The 23286-nt window shown below is 39.5% G+C and overlaps 1 protein-coding gene across 2 annotated transcripts; it reads right to left on the bottom strand.

Annotated features, from left to right (window-relative positions):
- Window positions 1–251: 251 nt before the first annotated feature.
- On the bottom strand, window positions 252–23281 carry TMEM87A (transmembrane protein 87A). 2 transcript variants are annotated; one of them, XM_069858075.1, is made up of 20 exons: window positions 23117–23281; window positions 21700–21757; window positions 18210–18307; window positions 17274–17390; window positions 16310–16363; window positions 16163–16219; window positions 15010–15157; window positions 14211–14272; window positions 12471–12654; window positions 11691–11790; window positions 10878–10971; window positions 10290–10361; window positions 8528–8636; window positions 7172–7230; window positions 6821–6924; window positions 6440–6513; window positions 5081–5142; window positions 3873–3928; window positions 2611–2641; window positions 252–2257 (listed from the first exon to the last, which is right to left on the bottom strand). In XM_069858075.1, exons 1-20 carry the CDS (start codon window positions 23240–23242, stop codon window positions 2216–2218), a joined length of 1707 nt encoding a protein of 568 aa, XP_069714176.1. In that variant the 5' UTR covers window positions 23243–23281; the 3' UTR covers window positions 252–2215. The 2 variants fall into 2 exon arrangements, with proteins under 2 accessions (XP_069714176.1, XP_069714175.1); XM_069858074.1 differs by lacking the exon at window positions 10290–10361 and adding an exon at window positions 9668–9736 and having other exon boundaries at window positions 23117–23279.
- Window positions 23282–23286: the final 5 nt, after the last annotated feature.

Below are 23286 nucleotides of genomic sequence, written 5' to 3'. Positions count from 1 at the left end.
TATAGGGGAGAGAGGACTGGCCAAGACCACTGTCATTTTAGACTGAAAGCATTACACCGCTACATTCAGTCTTCAGATTATTGAGCTATGAATGCAATTAGGGAAACTGTTCAGATCTTTCCCTTTTGTTCCAAAATGTATGGTTTACCCTATCTATATGCAGTTTTCAAATGACATACTTCCAGCACTCTATTGTCAAGCTTAAGAAAGAAAAAAAAAAGAAAAAAAGTAGGACACAATGTAAGCCTGTCTACTCTTTGCCTAGCTTTTATTAAATAGTACATACAAAGTTCTTTTGTGCTTCCAGTAGAGAACATTTTTCCCTATTTGTCTCAAAAAACCCAAACAACCCAAAACAACAGAACTTGAAAAAAAAAATAAAAAAACCCTCCAAAAACAACAACAAAAAATCATTAAACAGCAAGTTTTGCGTAGCTTTATTTCACAAAATTTCTTCTCCCTAAAAGGACACGGAGGTAACATTTGTTTCATTTCTATCAATTAAACATAACAAATTAGAAGTGTTTTCTAATTAAAGATTCTACCTGTGGCCTAAAGGGGATGGCAGAAGAGGTCCAGCAACTCTGGCAGATGCACATGGAAATGTTATAGCCACAGCTTTTTTCTCTGCCCCTTCTCTGAGGGTTTGCTGTCCCCATGACACAGTGAGCAGAAGATATTATGTGCCTGTGTCTCAGCTACTCTGCTGTGAAGTGTCATGTTTCAGCAAAAACTACTGATAAATATGAGCTACAGCTAAGCTACCAGACTTTAAAGTGGAATGAGTGAAGTACAGGCACATGTTCACTTCTGCAAACATTACTATGAGTAGAGAAACTGAAAAGCTGACTTACTATGCCATTCCAGCAGCAGGCACGCCGGGTCCCTAGAAGCCTAGCTGTGCTGCTGCTTGTGTGGTAATTATCTAATCATCAGTTGTGCAGGTTATGAATCCAAATTAGAGCTTTTTGTCATACAGTCCACAATGGGTTTCCATGTGTAAGTTATTGCAAGTGAAGCTTCTACAGCCAAGCATAGAATAAAAACAGAACACTGCCCAAAAGCTCTTTTTCATTTGAAAAGGAGAAACAAAAAGCAATTATATAGAATAGAAAACTGCAACTTTGACTGAAACAGAGTGATCTTAGAGTACCTCTTGGCCACAAGGATCAACTGAGACAGGAAATACCATCATCAAATCACTTAGGTGGGAGAAAATTCTAAACAGATATTGGGAACAAATCTATCCCAGCACTGCATACTCCCATCAAAGCCTCTTTCAAGCAAGGTAAGCAGTGCCTGCACGCTCCAGACATCTTCTCGTAAAAGAGTGCTGACTTCTCTGTGGGAGACAGTACAAGTGCAGTGAGAGGAGTTCTGCTGAAATGTCTACTTATTACCTGCTGAACATGAGTGGTCAAGCACTTGTGGAACACTACAGGAGCAGGTTTGGTGATATTTGGTTTTGTTTTTCTAAATTAAATCATGCAACACGTGGAAATTAGGGGCAAATAATTTTTCTGGGCATCCACCACATTGCCGGCAATGAGATGTGCCATAACAGCAAGTGTTAGCTCTATGCAGCTGTTACCTACAGGTCAATGGCATTTAAAATAGAAAATCTTTCTTACACAGTGTTATGAATAAAATTGCACTTGATTTTGTTAAAAACTCATATCACTGTAACTTTTCCAAACATTTCCTTTCTGGCTTCTTAATTTTCTTCATTAACAGGAGCTTCTCCAAAAACCTCTCATTGGTTGGACACATGACATAGAACAGCAATGAGCCATTACCTACCAGAAAATGGGTCTGTTGTTTCTTCAGTGCTTATTTCTTTTTGTCCCCACCCTCGCCCCAAAAAAGGTACAGGCAATTCACCTCTAAATGGCAACTGTAACATTGAAATATAAACTCCTCAAGCAAACATTAGGAATTTTAGTTTCACAGATTAAATATTTGAAAAGTTACAGAAGGTGCTGGAATAGTACACATTTAAATTGCTTAAAAATCCAAACTTGCAGCAACTTTGTAAATTCAAATTTCCAAAAGGTTATATAACGTCCTTGTGAACTTCTTCCACAGCAAGACGCCCTCCTGACAAAGCATCAAACTTCCACGGCTGAGACCAAGAAACAAATCAGCAGGATGCACTTGCTCCACCAAGCAACTTTTAAAAAGGTGTCTCCATTTCCAATAGCAAAAAGCTACTCCTTCATTCCATTTTGGATCTTTCAAAGTGTGTAATCATTCTTTCCTGTAAAATAAAATACCCAGTGTTATTTCCCCCCATAGGTTTACATTATTCAGAAATAACGTGTTAAACTTTACACATCCACAACATGCACACTAGTATGTGTTTTAAGTCAAGAGTCCATCTTAGACAATAGATATAACACCACTTTTAGCATACACATTTAGAATATACACCTGTATTCTAAGATGTTGTATCATGGTTGCCCCCACTACCCTTCCCCCTCTTGCAGTATTTTACTGCTGCACCAGCAAGATCAGAGAGTCCAGTTATAATAAGCAAAGTCCTTAACAGCTGACTCACGACTCCTTTGGCATGTCAAAAGTCAAATTAGAACTGAAGATTTGTTTACTGACCTCATCTGAATCCAGAAGAGCTGGAAGAGCGCTGCAGGGGAGAGAAAAAACAAATAGTTAAGAGAATTAGAGCACCTACTAAGAGTGTATTACTGACAACCATTTTCAGCCTTATGTTTCACCTTAAGCTTTAAGGCACAGGAGAGCAATAATGAATTTCAATTAAACAGATAGAAATTCGAGAAAGACACAAAGAAGAGGAATCCAAGGAGTATCCTCAATGACCTTCACAGCTCTAATTTTTTTTTTTTTTTTAAAGTTTCTCATTACCAAGTGAACAATTTCTAAGTTTCCAGGAAATAAGTTGCATCCTTCATAGGGGAAAACTGCTGAACTCCACTGAAGACATTTACAATATGAGACCATATTGTAAAAGCACATCCAAGAAATGAAACAAGTTACACTGGTACCATAGCCTCTTCAGCTACAACAGACCTGCCATCTATATACTGGGATCTACATCTCTTCACAACATTGATCAACATACTTTCAAGAACAGAAAACCCTGCAGACTAGAGTGCCCTTTCCTAGCTTACACTTGTCTAGTCCTTTTTTTCTTAAGGAACCCTACTGTTGTTGTTCTTAAAAAAAAGTTACTAGAACTGTGGAAAAACAAATTCAATTGAGAAAATACAGTTTTTCATCCTCTTAAAGATAAGAAATTTGGTTATGGTTCAACTAACTTCAAGCAGAGTTCATTACTGAAATACAGAGCCTCTGTCAAAATTACCTGTTCAGATTTGTAAACATAATTTATCTATGAACTTTGGTTTTGCTATGAAAAATTTAGACAGGCACTGATGTTTTTAGGATGTAAAATTTATTAAAAGCAGAATAGATACGGACTGCCTACATAGCTGACTATTACCAGAAGCATAAAAATGACTCAAGACATTTCAAATAAAGTAATTTTTCAAATAAGGTAACACTGAGTGGTTTACATTTGGCAAGACACTCAAAGGGCTTTCCAGACACTAAACAGAAAGACAGGGTTTGTACATTCTTTGTTTTCTGGATTTATTTAGTTAGTTTTAACATCAGTGAAGTTCAAACAAATCAGTCTGTGATCTCACAGTTCAAGATAGTGCTCCTTAAGTCAGCATGTGTTCAAGTGGCATGAACTGTGTCTGACAGACTGCATAAATCCAAGTGGAAGCATGCTAAGCAATCAGAGGTCAATTCCAGGCTGAACTCAGTATCAACTTATAAGGCATTACTGTGTTCAAGGAACCTGCTTTTATTTTTGCTATAAAAATACTCACACATCTGTAACTGATGAAGGGACATTCTCTTCTACCCACTTCAGGTCATCCTCCTGCTACAAGTACAGAAATTAAAAAGAAAACAAGTCAGTTTCCCCAAAATACTGTCACTTGCATGCTTTTTTCTTCTCAGCCTACCTGACTAAAAATTATGTATTTATAATGTCAGTTAAAAAAAACAAATGACACCACCACAAAAAAAACCACCTTCAGCTTCATTTCTGGATTACATAAAAACATTCCAAGAAAAAAACCAAACAGAAACCCACCTATAACTTACTGCTGACTCTGTAATGGTCTTAATTGTGACTAGAGAAAGCAGGTTCTCAGGACACTTTGGTTATCTGCATAATCTAGTTTAGTCTCCCACAAAAGAATGTTATCTTTAGAAGATGCTATAGATGATAAACTACTATAAAAAGCACAAGCTAGATTTTGCATGGGTAAGTTAAACTGCATTGTCAGGATTTCTCATTTCTGTCTGAAGAACGCTAATTCATAATGCAAGCAAACTTGTTTTGAAGCTGCAGAACTGACCCTTTCTGATCTGTAGCTGTATACAACTACAACCAACCTTTGAGGAAAACAACGTTAACAGCAAAAATATTACTGCATATATAATTTATTCCTACAGGTTCTTCCCACTTTTAAATTTATGCATGAATTCCATGAAAAGGCATTGAGATGTCTTTTCTAACTCTAAGCTGAATATGAAGCCATCTCTGTTTATAAGCCACATGGAAAAAATGCAGATATATTACAAATGTTCCAGCCAGTAGCTATGTAATAATATACACATCACTCCATCCAAATAAAGAATCTCGAATCTCAAAATCAGAAGGGCAATCAATTTATTTAAAATATGGCTCAGCCTCCCTCTCAGCCTGACAAACTCATTAATATAATGTATTATTCATTATCGGAATATAGTATTACGCAGTTTTATCTATACTAGATTTTGTAAACATTCCTGAAGAACAGACTGAATTTTAAACTTCCATTGCACTTACAAAATTAGATGAAAAGCTTGTATTTACTTTCCTTTCAGGAGTACTGTGAACTTAGGAAACTTGTACTCACTCGCACTCTGAAGCAAACCAGGAAACTCACATTTACATGCTGAACACTGCATACTTGTGAGCTACTACTGGGGGGCAACCAAACGAGAGATGGATCTACATCCTTCAGGGTAGAGAGGGTGTACTTACAGCTTTGTTTGCTTTTGCATTCCCATTTGGTTCTTGCTTTGTACTTCTCATTTTCATTCCCTCTGAAGACAAGAGAAGGAAATAAGATTAGGATAACTGAGCTACAATTGTTTATAGTCTGTAAGTTGAAAGTGTTGAGTGTTCATTCAAAATATTTCCAGAGACAGTGTAAGACAGACAAGTTAAAATTACGCTTTCCCTTTGAAAGGTTTATGATTTTTCTTGACAGGTAGAGTACCTAGTTTTTTCCTGAATTTTGCAATTTTACCTAGGAAATATCTAGCCTTTTTCTTTAAGCTAGACATAAGTAGCACAGGACTCAAAGACCAGAGAGGCTGTGGAAACTCCATCCTTGTACTCAAACGCCACCTGGACATGGCCATGGGCAACCCGTTCTGGGTAACCTGACCTGAGAAAGGTGTTTGGACGGGATGACCACCAGAAGTCCCTTCTAACCTCCACCACGATGAGATATAGGCTAGTCCCAAAATTTATTTTACCTATTGACTGCTGACCAGTTACTCGGTTGGCTTAAGAGCTGAGAAGTAATACATGCATCTCCTGGCCTGGCAGACAGACAGATACAGCTGATTTGGTAAATAAAAATAAGGGATTACATGCTTCTCCTCAGCTCCTGAACAAGTGAAACAGCACTGATATATCCCAGTAGAATTGATGTGTGGAGAGACAGTAGTACTTGGTATGTCACCTACCTTTTACACAACTTATGAACAGTGCTACAAGGACAATAGACATAGTAGGGAAACAAGAGGCAGGGAAGAGAGAGGGTTTTATAGTAAGACAGAAATAATTAGAGAGAAAGATGCAACCTAGCATTATAAGGGTAATACTCTCTCATCCGTATGTAATTTCATGAATATGTGAACATATTCATCCATACGTTTACACTGGACAGTCCTGTACCAGGCCCTGATACAAAAAAATGCAGAGTTTACAGAACAGATAATAAACAAAAATCCTTATACTGTATTTTAAAAGAGAACTGCAAACTAAACCACTGCCTAGCAACAATGTCTGAAAGATCCTTGGATGTACATCATCACAACTGGATCCAAACCTGTGACATAACATATTTAATACAACAAACTCTGGAGGCAATGGTAAAGCAACCTTAACATGCTCAGTGTCATCTGAAAACCTCAGAATTAAACAGGCAGTGTAAACACTAAACACAAACCAAATGTTTCTTCAACAACTGCATAAATTAACGGCAACAGGGAGGTATTGACTCTGCTTTTATAACAGTAATGAGCTTTTTGCTAGAGAACAAGAGACCTCCCCCCGCAGAAGTGTCTCTTCAACACTGAAATTAGGTGGGGAAAAATATTCTTCTCTTACCAAAGCTTTCCTTTAACATTGGTTCTTTCTGCTCATCATCATCCTCCTCTTCAGACAGTGGTGAGAAAGCAAACCTTTAGGAGGGGAAGAATGAAAGCTATCTTAGAATATCTCTTGCTGCTCAAGAGATACATGACCCTGACATTCACATGACTTGATTATTCTGTGTAGTTCATAGTTTAAGAATGCTACTGAACAACATAATCAAGTCACTTTTTAAACAAGTTTACCAACAAACTGATTTAATTTGATCTGTGTGACTTCCTATACTCGTTTTTCCTCAAGACCCTACACATACAGCTTAGTATCCTTATGGATCAACATACAGCAGCTAAAAACCACCCACCAGTATTTTTTAGAAAGATGTAATAAAAGCTGAACCTTTGGTTGTTAGCAGATGGTCGCCACAGAATCATGATGACAAAAAGGATCATTGAAAACAATAAACGCCAGATGGCATCATCCACCCATAGCTCCTGCCAGTCCTGTAAAGGAAAACAACAGCACAAATAGTTGCAAAGAGACTCCATGTCCTCAGCTCTTTCCTAGGGTGAGCTACAGCCATCTAACAAAGCAGCTCACTTCCCACAACGGTAAGAATTATATCACATCATATATTACTCTAGACATAATGCACAGAAAAATCTGTTCCAGAATGCCCAGTCTTACACTGCCAAATGTAAACTTACCAAGAGGCAGCAATCACAGAAAGCATTCAATAGCATAACTTACTGACTGACAGTCCACCAGCCTGAACTTCATAGTGGTCCAGATGATAAATACAATAGATGCTGCAAGATTAAAACAAACAAGCTGCTTGTTACTACAAAATATGCAAATCCAAATATACTATTAACAGGCCTGTTTCCCAGTAAAAAGGCAAAGATCTAAATGGTGAATGCTTGGAATGTAACTTATTAGTTTTGGAAAAGACGATATTGATTTATTGCACTGACCTTATATGGCAGCTTAAGCACAAAACACTGTATTTTTGTTCTTGGTTCTTCAGAGACACAAATCAAGCATGAAGTATCTAGCCAAACTCCTCATCCTCATCATAGTTTCATCATCAGTTGACAAATAAAGCCTACCTTGAAGTAAATGAACCACCTGATCTGTCTGAATGCCTAAGCATTTGGCTCTTGACCCATAAGAGTTCTAATGCTCAAACAATGCTCTCACCACAGTTTTAGAAGACAAGACTTCCCTCCACTAAGGTGTTTCATAATGGCTAAGAGTCAGCTGCTGCAGAGTATTTAATCAGAGCTGTTGATCAGGAGAAATGCACCTTTTCGTTTGTTGAAAAAAAAAAACCACAGTGCTTAGAAGTTTTCTGCTCATTTTACGGACATCATTTCCAAATAGATGAGTAGCTAAGCACCTGGAAGCACCAAAAGATTTATTCTTGAAGTTCAGTTCATCACTGCTACAAACAGAAAGAGAATTTGAATTCTTCCAGAATACAGAGTATATTATAGAATCATAGAATTGTTTGGTTGGCAAAGACCTTTGAGATGATTGAGTCCAACTGTACCTGTCCACTACTAAACCACATCCCTGAGAACCTCATCTGCCCATCTTTTTTAACCCCTCCAGGGATGGGGACTCCACCCCGACCCTGGGCAGTCTCTATCAGTGCTTGAGAACTCATTCAGTGAAGATGTTTTTCTTGATGTCTAATCTGAACCTGCCCTCTTACAACACTAAGAATACTGTTTTTCCAAGAATTGCTCTCATCTTCAGGCATCTTAAAAATTCTGCAGGACATAGTGATACTATGATTTTGGCAAAAACTACCTCTGTGAAGGTAACAGCATAGGATAATATTTTTTTGCCCTTGGCAGTTTTAAGGGGGACAAAAGTACTCTGTTAGAGAAGCTGCATAGAACTACTGATCTTATCACCATCAGGACTAATAATCCTCTGAAGTATTAACATAACACTTGGTGTAGATCCACTATTAGAAATGGGTAACGTGTTAGAAATACAAGGTGCTTTGATTGCATTTACTGAAAGGTCAAACTCAAAAATCTGCTTTAGTGATCAAATTAAGCAACATATAGAAATGGCACGTGATTTTCTGCTTACCTGCTACTGCCAAGATGAGCGTGTTGGTGAAGTGCCGATACAAAGAGAGTTTCACAACATTCCTTCGAAGTTTTAGCAGTTTCATTGTTTGAGTTAAGCTGATGAATATGTATTGAAAGTCAAGGAAAGCCTCTGGACAAGCTGGTCACAGACTTAAGAAACAGATCTTACAACCAAGAGCTCTCCCACCCACACACTTAGCCCTCTAAAAATGAGGGCCAGACTCAATAGAATAAAAGTTCATCACATGGCAAAGGTGCCAAGGAGCAGGATCCATCTGTTTCATGTCATTTACTCATTCCAGCCTAGAACTCTTCTCAAACAAGGATGGTACCCAAGCACCTATTTTGGAATATGGCCCATTGCTGCAGAAAAGTGTCAAATGTATTTCTGATAAATCAGAAATTTAAGTCTGAACTACGAGTTAAAAATCCAATTAGACAGTGCATACAGATCTTCACCCTTCTGCCTGCAATTTTATTTCTTGAGTAACAAAAATGCTTAGGAGAGACACCACAGTAGGAGAGAACTGGAGTTGTCATTGCTGGGCAGCAAGCTACTCATATTTTAAATAGTTTTGTGAGTGACTTTCACTAAAAACACATCATAGGCATTTTATTATACATGGCTTTGAGTTTGACAGCAGCTGCTAAAGTCACACAAGATTACAGTTGTTTGGATGTAATATGTCAAGATACAAAAAAGTTAACACTGCTTCCTTTTGTCACCTAACTACTTCAATATAAGTTTAAATTTTACAGAAAGAATTTCACATTTGATGTTGCTAAGAAACCTTCTCCACAAAACAAACAGAATCTGTTCTTCAAAGTCTACTACCATGGTATTGTTACAGTGCCACACTAGAATAAATAAATTTCATGCTTCAGCAGTCAACAGACTGGTAACAGACAGACTTAACTAGTCCACATTCAGGAGCTGCTTTAGCACAGACATCTACTGGTTACCTAGTTTTCCTTGTACTGGCTGTGGCAGAAGCTTACCTGAACACTCAATTACTTCACCAGAAGGAGAAAGAACATATACTTGAAGCTGATTTTAAAAAAAAGTTCAGTCCAAGAGACTCCTAAAAAACAAATTTGAAAGAAAAAACACCCCACCAAGCAAAATAGTGAAGGATATCCACCAGCACAGGGCAGTATCTAGGAAAGCCAGGGGAATAAAAGCCAAGGAGGCAAGATCATTCTGGGCCTGGAGACAAAGAGAAAGCCAATAAGAACAAACTGAAAAGGAAACGAGGTACAGAGGAAGTGAGGAGGGCCAGGCTATATCATAAGAAACCACAAATACTCCAGCACAAAATTTCTGAGTTTCACTACAGAGGTAGAGGGTTTGAACCAAGAATTTAGCCCAATGCACAGAGCGGAACTGACAACACCACATTGTCAGTTCTCAGTTCTCCACCAGCAAGTAGTTTTCCAGATTAAGTCAATCTAGCACCATTAGAAGGAGCCTTTGCTGAGGCGATTGCCATGACAATATGCTCTGGCCACTTCCATTACAGAAAACTAGCAATCAGCTTGTTAGAAACAGTAATTAAACCTTTTACACTATCCAACTGAATGCTCCACTGGCAATGGTAGGTTTGACTGAAAATGGCAAAAAATGCCTTTGTGTGTACATCAAAAACTATCAACGTCTCAGCTGAAAAAACCAAAACCCCTTTTATTCCTTTTAAGTGTAAGACAAAAATAATAAGCTGTGAATAAGTTTGTGTAACAATCTGCAGTTTATGAAAGGATATCCACAAAATAATAGAGGCATCAATCATGGACAGGGCCAAGTTTGCTACGAGAGCCACAGTGTCATAGAAAAACTGAAAAAGTACCAAATATATGACACGTTAAATCCCAACCCTTATCCCAAAATACCTAAACCAGAACAACAGAAATCTACACCCAGAGATGCATATCTTAATGAAGGAGGTGGCAGCAGCACTCGTGCACTTCCCCAGGTACAGCCTCCAGATGGGAAGTGCTAGTGGTTTGGGTTTTTAGACTCATGTCCGAGTGACCCAAACTGCACATTTGTGTCTGCAACAAACCCTACCTAATCCAAAGTGTTAGATCAAAGGGGCCAAGCAGAATATAGTGTCTGATATCCAACTAGTCAGTAAACTATGAGAATTATTCCAAAATACACAGTATTACATCCCGATAAATAGATAAGACACCAAGTGTAAAATAATTATCAATAATCCATATCCACAGTCTCAGAGTTTAACCATTGTTCCCTTCTTTCAGCCTAGTCCTGGGATTCTCCCTTAGCACGTAAGTAAATAAAGCCAGTAGCTTCTGTGGCACATGAGAAAATTCAAGCTGTTATTACTGACCCCTGTGACTCTAAGAACACCTTCCATGCCAGAAAATAACAGGTAAAGGGCTCCAGCCATAACCACTTTGTGAAGAGTAACTCCAAGGCGAGGCCTGTAGGAAAACAACGTGAAATTTAGATTAAGTGGGGAAAAAGTGAAGTCATGTCAAATTATAACATAAGGCATGAAGAACATGAATAAAAGGTCCTCTGGACAAGCCACTTATAGATCTAGAAATAATTTTATTATGATGCTGAAAGCTTACTATTTGTTGTCTTATGCTCTGGAGTGACTAAAGAACAGACTGGTAACAGTCCTGTTTCCTAGATAACCTGTTTAGCTATTCACAAGTGTTTCAAGAAGTTTCACCCCTTCTTCACCAGTTCCTGCAGCACTCACACTTGCTAGAAGCTTCCACTACCACACAGCATGTCTTTTTACCATTGAATATAGCTGAGGAAAGACAGATAAGTAGCATTCTTGGGAGCCACCCTGTCTGTGGTTCTTGACTTCTCCCATTTCTAGAACCTCCCTCTTGTCCAGAAGGCAGGCATATAAAGCTCCCATACCGTCAGTGGAGTACCTCATCAGTGACTCAGAAACCTACCCAACAGAGGTATAGAGAAGGGTGTGGGAAGAGAAGTAATCACCATATGGAATTGTATGTCTCTGTTTATTAGTGAGGAAGCCTAGACATTTAACAGCACTTCACTAAAGCGCCTACCTTATGAGTAGCAAAGTACAGGGAGATGAATATTGCCCTAAGTTATCAAAAACTAACAGCGAAAGCCTTTTAACGGAACACAACAAACCTGTAACAGAATTACTCACTTGACTATCCCATATCCCAGGCTGACTATGATGACCAGAGTTCGGGCCAATGAGCGCTTCAGAGCGGAGAGCAATTCTGCCAGTATTACTGCTCCCTGAACTATCAAAAGCAAAAAAGGGGAAGCTAGGTTACTAAAATAATTTGTTTTATTAACTACTACATGTAATTGTAGCATGAGAGCAGACAAATATTTTCAGGAAGTAGGCTATTCAAGTGTATAATTTTTATTGCCCACATCTGGATTAAGCCTTCAGAAAAGATAGGTCACTTAGCATAAGAAAAGCTACTGAAAAATGTTACATCCTTAGAAACTGGAGAGGAAATGATCCATAAAATGTTTATCCATGCTATCAGCTTGGATGATCTTTCAAAGAAGTCAATCAACAAGTCCTTCTGTACAAAAGGTGGAGCCAATTAACAACGTCATAATGAAGTTCTCTTTGCAGAATTTGATTTGCATGCATCCATCCTAAAAACTCAAAACCAGAGTCCCTAGCTTTTATGTGGAGAAAATCGCTTAAGATGGATTATCAGGTTACAGGCTGAATACCAAAAGTCATCTGCAATGCTGTCAGAGAAAGCAACAGCATTCTACCTTTAGAAAAGCGCAGATCATCACACTTTATACTAAAAATTGCAGAAACTCTCGTTCCCTGTTCTTTGTTTTGAAACAATCCTTCAACAATCATATACTTAATACGCATTTGTCACCTCAATTCAGCATAAGTCATTAGTGCTTTGCCCCATCAATTAAACTGCAAACTGCAATTGGTACCTACCAGATTCCCCTGTGTAGCGGATATTCTGGAACTCTGCATAGAAAACTGCTTTCTCGAGCATTCCGAGGAAGATAACAGCACCAATCCAGAACTGGATCCTCAGGAGATCCCGCCAGTAACAGGCTGACCATGCAAGCCACAGAACCCCAAAGAACACGTACACAATACACATCACCATGAAAAACTGTTACACAAGAAGAAGCAAGAAATAGGAACCTTAGATCCAGAAAAATAATTTCCTTGTTTCCATTCCAAAGCTGTAAGACTCCTCTGCTTTCTCCCTGAGTATAGTAACTTTTGAAGATTTTTTTTCTTTTTTTTATGCAAAAATTACTTCATTGCTTCAATGCTTCATTTCTCCTCTATGGATTCTTTTACTGTAACAGCGATTTCTCACTGCCAACAATGAGAATCAGAGTAATTGAATTTCTGAGCAATTCCTTGCTTGAACAGCAGCCTGCCTATTTATTCACAGGCAATTTTTCTAAGGAAGATATCAAGATAAGAGCTCAGGCAAATTATCACGTACTAGAAACTCTGCCCCTTCTCACACATTATTCTATTAATAACTTCATCATATATTTACAGTAGTTTGCATGTAAACTCACAAGCAACCTTTACACACCATTCCACAGAACAGAGCTAAGCAACTGATGGCTGCAATCTCTTTCAAATGGTTTGACAACTTTTCTCAAGTTAACTTTTCCAAAAGTTAATCTGGAATTGAAACAGAAACCCAGATATTCATTTAAATATTGTAATTTTTAGTCCAGTGTTACTTGTCTCAGAAGGACTTTCAGGGTATGTCTCCTACGGCAAACAATTAGCTTGTCAATGCTAATCAGTATCAAGTTTTCTAAATGACAGCACCGTAACAGAGCCAAGTTTTCAATGAGGATACTAAGGTAAGAAGGATAAGAATTCTGAAGTAAAACATTAAATGAATAGTAGGAAGTATTTAGCCAAAGTATAGGACAGTAATAATCAAGCAATCTCATCTTGCAGCAGGTTTGGGTTTTTTTTTAATCCAGTAAACATTGAAGTTAGCTGTGCAATTCACTGAAGGTTTCACAAACAGAAAATACCTTGCTTAGGAGAACAGCTTGTTGATCCTTACAACAGATTTTCACATCTGACTAATCTATACAGCTCAAATAGTAAGGACCTAGGCATTATAGTTCACTTTCAGATGCTCCATTACAGAAGCATTTAGACGGTGTTCTGGACCTGCCATGTGGGAATACTCACACTGGTGAATTACTTGTCAACAGTTGCTAGAGGCTTTTTACTTCTGTCAGGCTCTCCTATTTACAGGCCACTCTTGTAAATATCATCAAGCTAGAGATCTTACTTGTTATTGATTCCCAGCTGAAGTTCATCTATGCTACCTAAATTTTTAAGGTTTTTTTATCTTTTAGTCTCCTGGACAGAGGCAACTAGCAACCACGTCAACAACTCCTTAGAATAAGAAGGGGGTTAGCTCTTTGTAGTTCAGTTATGCTTTCACTGTTAGGCAGTATTAAAGATATCCTCACGTGGTGTAAGACCGCTGGTGGAGGAAGGAAGATTAAGCTATCAAAGAGCAAAGAAAGGAGTCACAAATGAAAGGGCAACTGTAAAAAAGAGCACGGAATAAAAGATTTTCTAAGGTAAGAGCTAAGGGGAAAAACAACATTGAATTGAGACTCAAATCAACTGACAATTTTATAGGTCAAAGTATATATTTGTTTTTTTACTTACAATCATCAAAGGATAGTCTGCTAGTGAGAGATACTCATATGGCCCCTTCAGTTCTACTATCACTGTCAAAAGACAATTCAATAACCAATTTTAACAAAAAACAAAATGAAAAAGTCAGGATAAAGTACTTAACTGACTTTTACTCAAGTGTAAAGAAATTCCAAATCTTCACGTAGCTTTTAAATTTAACTCGCACTTTAATCAAAGAAAGTTAAGGTTCATAACACACTCAACTAAAGTATGCAATTAAAATTACATGCTCCATTACCAAGTAACTCAGGGCAGTACTTAAAAGTAAAATTAATTTGTGCTGGAGATTCACATGTAACAGGAAAGCACAGAAACACACACAAGTTAATTTTTCATGGGGCTTTTCAAACTTCTGTAAAGTTTGGACAGCTTACTGATGCATGATTATCAATACTATAATATAATTTCAAGGTGACAATTATAAACTTTGCATTCTACATAATTTGAGCTTATTAATATATATCACTTCTTGGTCTGGACATTGCTGAAACAACACTAAGCCTCAAAATTGAACTGCCTGGGATTCTTCTTTACTTCCATCAAACTGACAAAGCACCACACTTGAAGATCATAAAACACTAATGATCACTCACTTTCTTATGATAACAAAGAGTTTTAGTAGGTCATATATCTACACAAAGTGAAAGATAATGTCTTATGAAAAGGAACCATATAGTATATATTAGAGGTACCTTGGAATACACTCACACTGGTATGCATAAAAAAATAGCACTACATTTTTAGCTTACAGTATAAAAAGCTATCTTACTTGTAAAGGGCTTATTTTGATTTGAGGAAGGTGGCGTTTTCTCCATTCTTTTAACTTTGGTAGCAGAATCCTTTGCAGTTGTAACTCCAATTTGCACAATAAATATATATGGCCCATCTCGCCAAGTTTTGATAACAGCATTCATTGCCTGAAAATGAAGTGTCTACATTCAGCCAAAGCATAGTCAAGACGACGAAGGTGATACCTTCCACATACAAAGTTCATCTCCTTCCAGGCCTAAAACTTGTTAATAAGCATTCGATACATAATTTCTGAATTTATTTATTAGGCATAATACTTAAAATTTAGTTTCTTGAATCCAGAAGAACCCTCAAAGTCCTGGGTGGTTAACAAGGCTTATTTGCAAATTTAATACTGGTGTACTGCAAGAGACACTTAAAAAGTACTGCAAAAGCTACAAAGAATTCAACAAGGCATCTATTCCTTGTTTTCAGCCTAAAAACATTAGGACCATCACAGAGACACTCCTTTGATCCCAAAACCAACTGTTGGCAACAGAACAGCTATATATAACTCAGTGTCCTACTGAAGGCTGAGTTTTTTAAGGCAAGATCGAAAAGGTAGCTGAAAAGTAAAATATTTCCATAGCAGTCATTTCCTGTGGACATTACTACTGCCCCTGTGACAGCTCTCATACCCACAAGACTTAAACCTTGCCAATGAACTAAGAGGGGAACCTTTCCCAGATAAATATTTGCATCATTAAATAATCAGAGATTTGAGTTCCAGCATACAAAACCATTAATTACACAACGGTAGAAGTTGCACACACAGCTACTTATGTTTTGGCTTTAAGATGGATGGCCCTCTAAGTGCACAGGGAGTTAAAAACATTTTCTTTGTTCTGCATCCAGGACATTCCATTTGAAGTTACTTTGACATCTACTCCTGGTTAACATAAGAAAGCAGCAGTTACACTGTTTCCGTCAGTCACTCTGTTGTCTGTTTTTCGGTACAATACTATCTAGTATCAAGATAAAAGAGAACCCAGGTGTCAAAAAAACTCGAATTACACCATCCCTGTAAATGCTACCAGTAATTTCTTATAAAAAGGAACACAAAAAATTTTTACAAAGCTTAAACAAATTAGGACTGCTGGATTCAAGTTATGTTTAAAATTCAATATACATACAGTTTTCTCTGCCACTACGGTGTGATTTCCTCCACTCTCCTTCTTCTCTTTTAAGCCCTTAGACAGAAAAACGGATAAATCAATATGCCAAAGCTATCTCTTCCGTGCCTACACCAAATCATTAGAAGGCGGGGCGGGGGAAATTACCTCATGTTTCTCAGGTGAGAGAGGCTCCGGATGAACAAATTCTTTATAGAGAATCTGCAAGATATCGAAGAGTTACAGCATTTATAGGCACTTTATATTAATATTACATCTTCACGCACCAAAGGAATTAGAGACATCCAAACAGATTATTAAAAACTCTTTTCAAGCCACCTACAGGCATGTCTCTTTCTTAAAAAGAAAACAAAACCCCACAACACTAGACTCAACCATTATGAGATATTTCCTAGTATTTTCTATCCACAACCCTTTGCCAAAACTGGAAATGGCTGAATACAGATGCAACACTGCACAATTTGCCTTCCGTTCTTAAGCAAGTACCCCATTAAAGAAAGACAGCTTGATACTGATATTATCATTAGTATGATTGCACAGCTTCGCCTGGTGATATACAAGTGGTGTAGAGGTTACGTTTGCACATTACTTCCCTATCTTGTTCTGCATTGTCTCCTCTTTCCGATTTATTTGTTTCAAACATGTCTTAGCTCTACTTATTTTTCATTTTAACCTGTCAGTGCTTAAAAAACCCATTTCTCAACACACTTGCATTTCCATTATTGTAAATACACATTATCTGAGAAAAAAAAATGCCAGGCCTTAATTGAGCCAAATTTATTGGAAGCTTTACTCTCATGCCAGAATTTCACACTTCTACTCAATTAGCAGTAGCCTTCTGAAAATCAAACAAATTCAGAACACAGAAAAGAAAAAGAAGCACTGATCTTTACAGTGGTTTCCTCCCACCATGGTGGGCCAGATGTTGAACAGGAAGCCAGAACTGAAGCAAAATTAAGAAATCATCATCGCACTGCAGTTGTCAAACAGATAAACCCAAGTATCTCCCAGTCTACAGTGACACTTACAGAGGATGCTAACACAGCTAACAAACTACCACCTGCTTTGTATATTGTATGAGAGAACCGAGCAAAGTGGTTTCAACCCATACCTGTGGCCGGAAGAGTTCAGAGCAATTTGGAAACTGGAGAGGGGACATGGCATAGTATCCTGACCAACCCAGATGCTCTTCAGATGTAGCCCCAAAATAGTACTCTGCTTGTTCATCCTGCCAAACATAGAACAGGGCTTAGGTTAGCATCAAATATGTCAAACGGTATATCTCAGCAGGCAGCTGCAAGACCCCACAAAACCATTCTTCCAAGGGGAAAAGGGGGAAAGAAAAGGGGGGGGGTGGGAAAAAGGGAAAATATTCTTTGAGTATGAATTAATACATAATAAAAAAAAAAAAAAAAAGAAATCCCAGTATTCCTGCAGTGGAGGTGCAACAGCCAGCATGAACCTCAGTCTACAAACAATTGCTATATTAAAGACCTCAGTACTCTGCTAGATTAGTAGTTACAACTGCCAAAAATATTTTAAGTCAACATGGAAAACACGTTACACAATATAAACTACAATTACATTCTACGACATTTGATGGCAACTTATACAAAATGAATAGTGTTTCCAATACTTGCAATGTGCATTCACATAGAACAAAATTTTACTAAACTTGCAAATATTCCACTTTTTTCTATTGGCTATCATTAAGTATTGTTGCAAATAATATTTTCATCAACCATAACCTCACACACTTCAGTTTAGTTGATGCTTCAGTTTAGTTTAAGCTTCTAAGTTTAGAAAAATTCTGACAAGCATTTCTACCTTACCCAAAACCCAGAAAAGTCAGTCACTCCAGCAAGCTGTCGATCAATTCCTTTCCATTTTGCTCCCAGTGACCCAGAAATTTGTTATCTTCCAATGAAGGAGTGTGTCTTTTAGGCCCAAAGAGCAACTAGGATGCAAGTGAAATTGCCAGTTCCCTCACCCCCAGATCTGCTTACCCCTAGAAATCCTAACCCATGTTTTTCCACACCATTCTTACCCCAAAGTTGAAGACTTCATTATAGCAGTCAGAATATCTTAAGTACCAAGTAACATTGTATATTTGGGAGGGATCACAATCTTTTTCATCCCCTTCAACTAAAAAGAAAAACAACAACAAACAGATGAAAGATAGAGATAAGAACATGTAAGACACCCTCTACCGCTATGCTTTTCCTCCCATTCTGTGTCAAGCTATCATGATAATATGTATTTTAAACACAAAACTGAAAGCACAACAATAGAAATTTTTTTCAACTAATCCATAACTGTTTAATGAAAGAAAGAAGCATGGGGGAAACAGTATTCTGTTATAACATTGCACAATTCTGTTAGAACCGAAGATCACTTAAAACCTTTTTGTTCAAGACAATTAAGGACATTTCAGCAACTGCAAATACCAAAAATGATTGCAATACACAAAAGCATTTCCCTTTCCAAAATGTGTGTGACACATAGCAGGGAAAGAGAGCTAGGAGCAGGTTAATAAATGGTGATTCACACAGATAATTTAAATACACCAAGACCACCAAGAAAATAAATAAAAGGTAAGATTTCTGCAAGTCAACAGCCACCTCGCCACTCCCAAAGTCAAACCAGCCAACTATACATTAGTTCACTCTGTCAAAACTCCACTGCTACCTACAACAGCAGTAAGACAGCTTTCCACTTTGATTTATTAGAGAACACACATGAAGAGTAGAACACAAGACTTGCCACTCCTCCCTCCCAGAAAAGGTCATGTGAATTTTGTGTTTCACATCTCATTCTGAAACTAAAGCCTGATGAAGAGAACATGACATTTAGAAGGTACTCTTCACCAGTAAATGAAATGAGCAGTGATTGTACAGAGTCTTAGGAGAGCTATTTAGATTTTTATGTTTGGGGTTTGCCAGTCAACAGATGGCAGAAGTCTTGAGTTGACAGCATGTTTCTATTGGCTTAAGAAGTCCCCACACCTTCACAGGCAACATTCATCTTGGACTAGACACTCACAAACTTCTTACACATACAGAGCTTTTAATTAATGTTTCCATATTGACCACTGCGGGTGAAAAAAGAAAGTAATTAGAAAAAAGAGCCTGCCAGTAGTCTTAATTCGCTAATGCCACTTTAAACCACATGACTAACTACTGAAGTAACTATACATAGTGCTAAAAACTCAACAACTGAGTCTCTAATACCAAAGATTAAAAAAAAAAAATATTGGAATGCAGTCCGTGAAAAATAAGACTTTCCTTCTGACGCCTTCTGGTAGGCATGAGAACAAGGCATACATTCTCCACGTAGCCCTAAATGTTGCAAAAGACACAACAAAGAAACTAAGAGGCAGCACAAGCAGTGCAATGACATGGGTAGATGGCAAATTCTTCAAAGACAAAGACTCTTCTGATAAAATTCATCAAATTATGAACCTCTCAAAAATGTGCTACAAGAAAATAAGAGGGATTCAAAACTATCTAAATAGCATTTTACCTATTAAAAATAAAAAAAAAAAATTGAAACTACATTCAGCAGCAACACCAACTAAAGGTAAAACAGGCCATGAATAGAACAATCCACCAATATCCACAAACATCAAAATTATAGAAACCTTGAAAAGTAAGTACCCTAAAAGACAGAAAAGGCATCCATGGCATTCACTGAATTGAGCAACATGGAAATCTAAGTTCCTTAGCCTTCAAAGAAAAACAGCAACACTCAACTCTAATGCAGTCTTTGTACTCATTTACAGAGAGCAGGATTTCTACCATGATCCTACACAGGAAACCAGATACCTTCTAGAACAGCACAGAAGAGAAGTAGTAGATAAAAATAATTATTGACAACACTAAACACCAGTGGCAGTCTTCACGGCCAGAAGTAGAAAGCATCAGACACCAATACACCACACAAAAAAAAAATATCAAGAGAGGGGAAGAAAAAGGAGGAGATGGAGGAGATTCAGGTGTTCACTAAAAACACGAACAACCCAAGAGCAATCATACGTGGCAAGAAACACCACAGAGCCAAAGGAAGAGGAACAGACAGCAAACAGAAGAAGACAGACCAGTTTCCACACAGACACAGGCAGAAATGAAACAATACGTAAAGTTGAAGCTTCCCAGTATTACACTGAAACTAAGTTCCCAGCCTTTGTTCCTTCCTCCTTCAGTGCTTCATTATCCAAATTCATCTAAAATTTTTAATCACACTGGTATGTAAAACAGGTGTTTTGACTGAAGAATTTTAAGGCTTAATGCCTGTTTAAAGACTGTCATCACAATGTAATTGAACTCCACGTCAACAGACCGGAGACTTTATTTTTACTGCCAAACCTGTCTTGTAACAAACAAATTTAATTTTCTCCGTGCCTTAGTTCCTTCCTTCTCTTGGTTATTTCAGCTGTACATGTCTTGATTAGACTTACCACACACTTCACTGCAGAGACTCACACCTTAGATGCCACCAGAAGTGCACTATACTATTTCTACTGAACTTTCAACAAGCCTAACACCTACCAAAGCTACAAATGCCCTTCCAAACCCCACCCTGTCCTTTTCCACAAGCATCAGATTTCTACATTTTGATCCTGCAGCTGCGCACTTGTAATTGGCAATTGTCTTGCTGCAAGAGAAGCTCAGCATTTGAGCTACACTTGACAAATGGGAAAAACATAACCCTGACATGATGGACCTTCTCTACCAACTGCTTTAACAGTAGCCTCCTATTTCAGATTAATGTGGAATTGCTGGAGGCACTTTAACAAACTCCCGTCGAAACACTATCCCCAAAAGGACAGGTATCTAAAATTAAACATGAAAATCAGTAAGTATAAAAGGGTATTTTACAGAAACTCTCCTTTGCACAGTAACCTACATAACCCATAATCCTAGACAGATCAGCGAAGAGCAATAAACAGAAAGAACAAACAGGAAGACTGCAAATATTCTTGCTCTGAAGCGCACTCACACACTGTGATCAGGATGACAAATTAGCTCTTGAGAGCTCTGCCACAGCATGCAACAATGGTCCATCACTACACCTAGAAGCACCCAGCTAAAAAGGAACACTGCCTAAAACATCAATGCATCCTGCATGCTGGCATCAGTCACTCTACGATACAACTAGACCCTGTCCCAGCTGGCACCAGATCTACCAACTGATGAAATTTAACCTTAAACAAGAAAGCACACCTCACAGTGCGCATATCCCCCAGCACATTCCACGCCCCATTACCTGCTATGTGAAATGAAGTGGTGCTCCCACTGCCCATCTTGCCCTCTCAACAGAGGGTCTGAACAAAACTATTTAGTTCTGCTACAGCCTAAACAGATCACAACTGGGAGGCTGCAAGGCTGTTAACACACCCAACCATATCAGAAGTATGGCTTTCATCCAATTTGGAGATGAGTTGTCACTGCAACCGCTGTAGTTAAACACGTTGTGAGTCTCAAATATTAAAGTAGTGGGAGTGTCAAACAGCAGGTTAATCCTTCGTAACCACTTACATCTCAGGAAAATGGTGGTGTTGCTGAAGAGAATCTTCCCAAAATTAAACTTCTTCCCCTGCAAAGGCACAACAAAGAAAAAGATATTAGTGGACTTAATACCACCAAGCTTAAGTAAACGTCATCTTCATCCGGTTTTAAGTCAATACAGAAGTGAAAGTGAATTCCAAATCAGAAGCCAGCCTTACTGGATTTTCCAGTCATGCTTCACCACCCCTTCAACCTACTCTTAAACATGGCTTAACCATCTGTTGAAATTATTAGCATTCTCTTGCTAATAAGGAGGTCTGGACTACCCAACAAAAAAAACAAAACAAAACAAAAAAAAACAAAACCAAAACTGTTTTAAGAATCAACGGGAGCATTTACTGCGATGCTCTAATTGTGCTCCTGAAACCCAAGAGCCTCACAGGAAACATATTCCACAGCCTGATGAAGGCAGGTTTAATAAGAGGCAAACCAGCTTTTCTCCACACAACTTCAAACATGCAGCGGCTAACAGGAAGTGCTGGAAGTCCCTCCACCTTCCCAGAGACCCACACCCCCAGGGCCAGGATGCCAGTGACCCAGATGGAAATGCCTCCACCTTACTAGAGCTCCACAACCGCGGGGCTGGGATGCTCAGGTCCCAGCTGGAAACCCCTCCACCTTCACAGAGCCAGGATACCAGGAACCCAGCTAGTAACCCCTCCACCTTCCCAGAGCTGGGATGACAGGGACCCAGATGGAAACCCCTCCACCTTCCCAGGGCTAGGGCGCCAGGGACCCCCATCTTCCACTAATGCCAGGGTCCCAGCTGGAAACCTCTCCACCATCCCAGACACCCACAGCCCCGGATGTCAGGGACCCATCTGGAAACTCCTTCACCCTCCCGCAGCTCCATACCCTTGAGGCCTGGATGCCAGGATCCCAGCTGGAAATCCCTCCACCTTCCCAGGGCTGGAGTGCCAAGGTCCAGCTGGAAAATCCTCCACCTTCTAGGGGCCGGGATGCCAGGGACGCAGCGGGAAAGCCTTCCACCTCCCAGTGATGCCAGGGTCCTAGCTGGAGCCCCCTACACCTTCCCAGAGCCAGAATCCCAGGGGCCAAGCTGGAAGCCTCTCCATCTTCTCGGAGCTCGAACGCCAGGGACCCAGAGAGAAACCCCAGGATCCAGCTAGAAACCCCTCCACCTTCCCGGACCCCCACAGCCACGGGGCTGGGATGTCCAGGTCCCGGCTGGAAGCCTGTCCACCTTCCCGGGGCCGGGACGCCAGCGTCCCAGCCAGAAACCCCTCCGCCTTCCCGGGCCTGGTCCCGCCGGGCCCCGCGCTCCCCCCGCCGCCCAGCCTCGCCTCGCCTTCCCTTCCCAGGGCGGGGCGGCCCGGGCCAGGCCGCGTCCCTCCCCCTCCGGCCGGGCCGCCGAGCCCGCACTCACCAGGGGCGCCGGGATCCGCCACCTCGCCCGCTGCCCGGCGCCCGCGGCCCCCGCCAGCAGCAGCGCCGCCAGCAGCCGCAGCAACAGCGCAGCCCCGCGCCGGCCTCCCGCGCCGCGCGCCGCCATCCCCACCGCCACGCGCGCGCCGCGCCCCTTCCGCCCGCGCGGGG

This window comes from Phaenicophaeus curvirostris, chromosome 5, assembly GCF_032191515.1.
Source record: "Phaenicophaeus curvirostris isolate KB17595 chromosome 5, BPBGC_Pcur_1.0, whole genome shotgun sequence".
Taxonomy (NCBI): Eukaryota; Metazoa; Chordata; class Aves; order Cuculiformes; family Cuculidae; genus Phaenicophaeus; species Phaenicophaeus curvirostris.
Note: the sequence above shows the minus strand (reverse complement) of the source record. Positions and strands in the feature narration are given on the sequence as shown.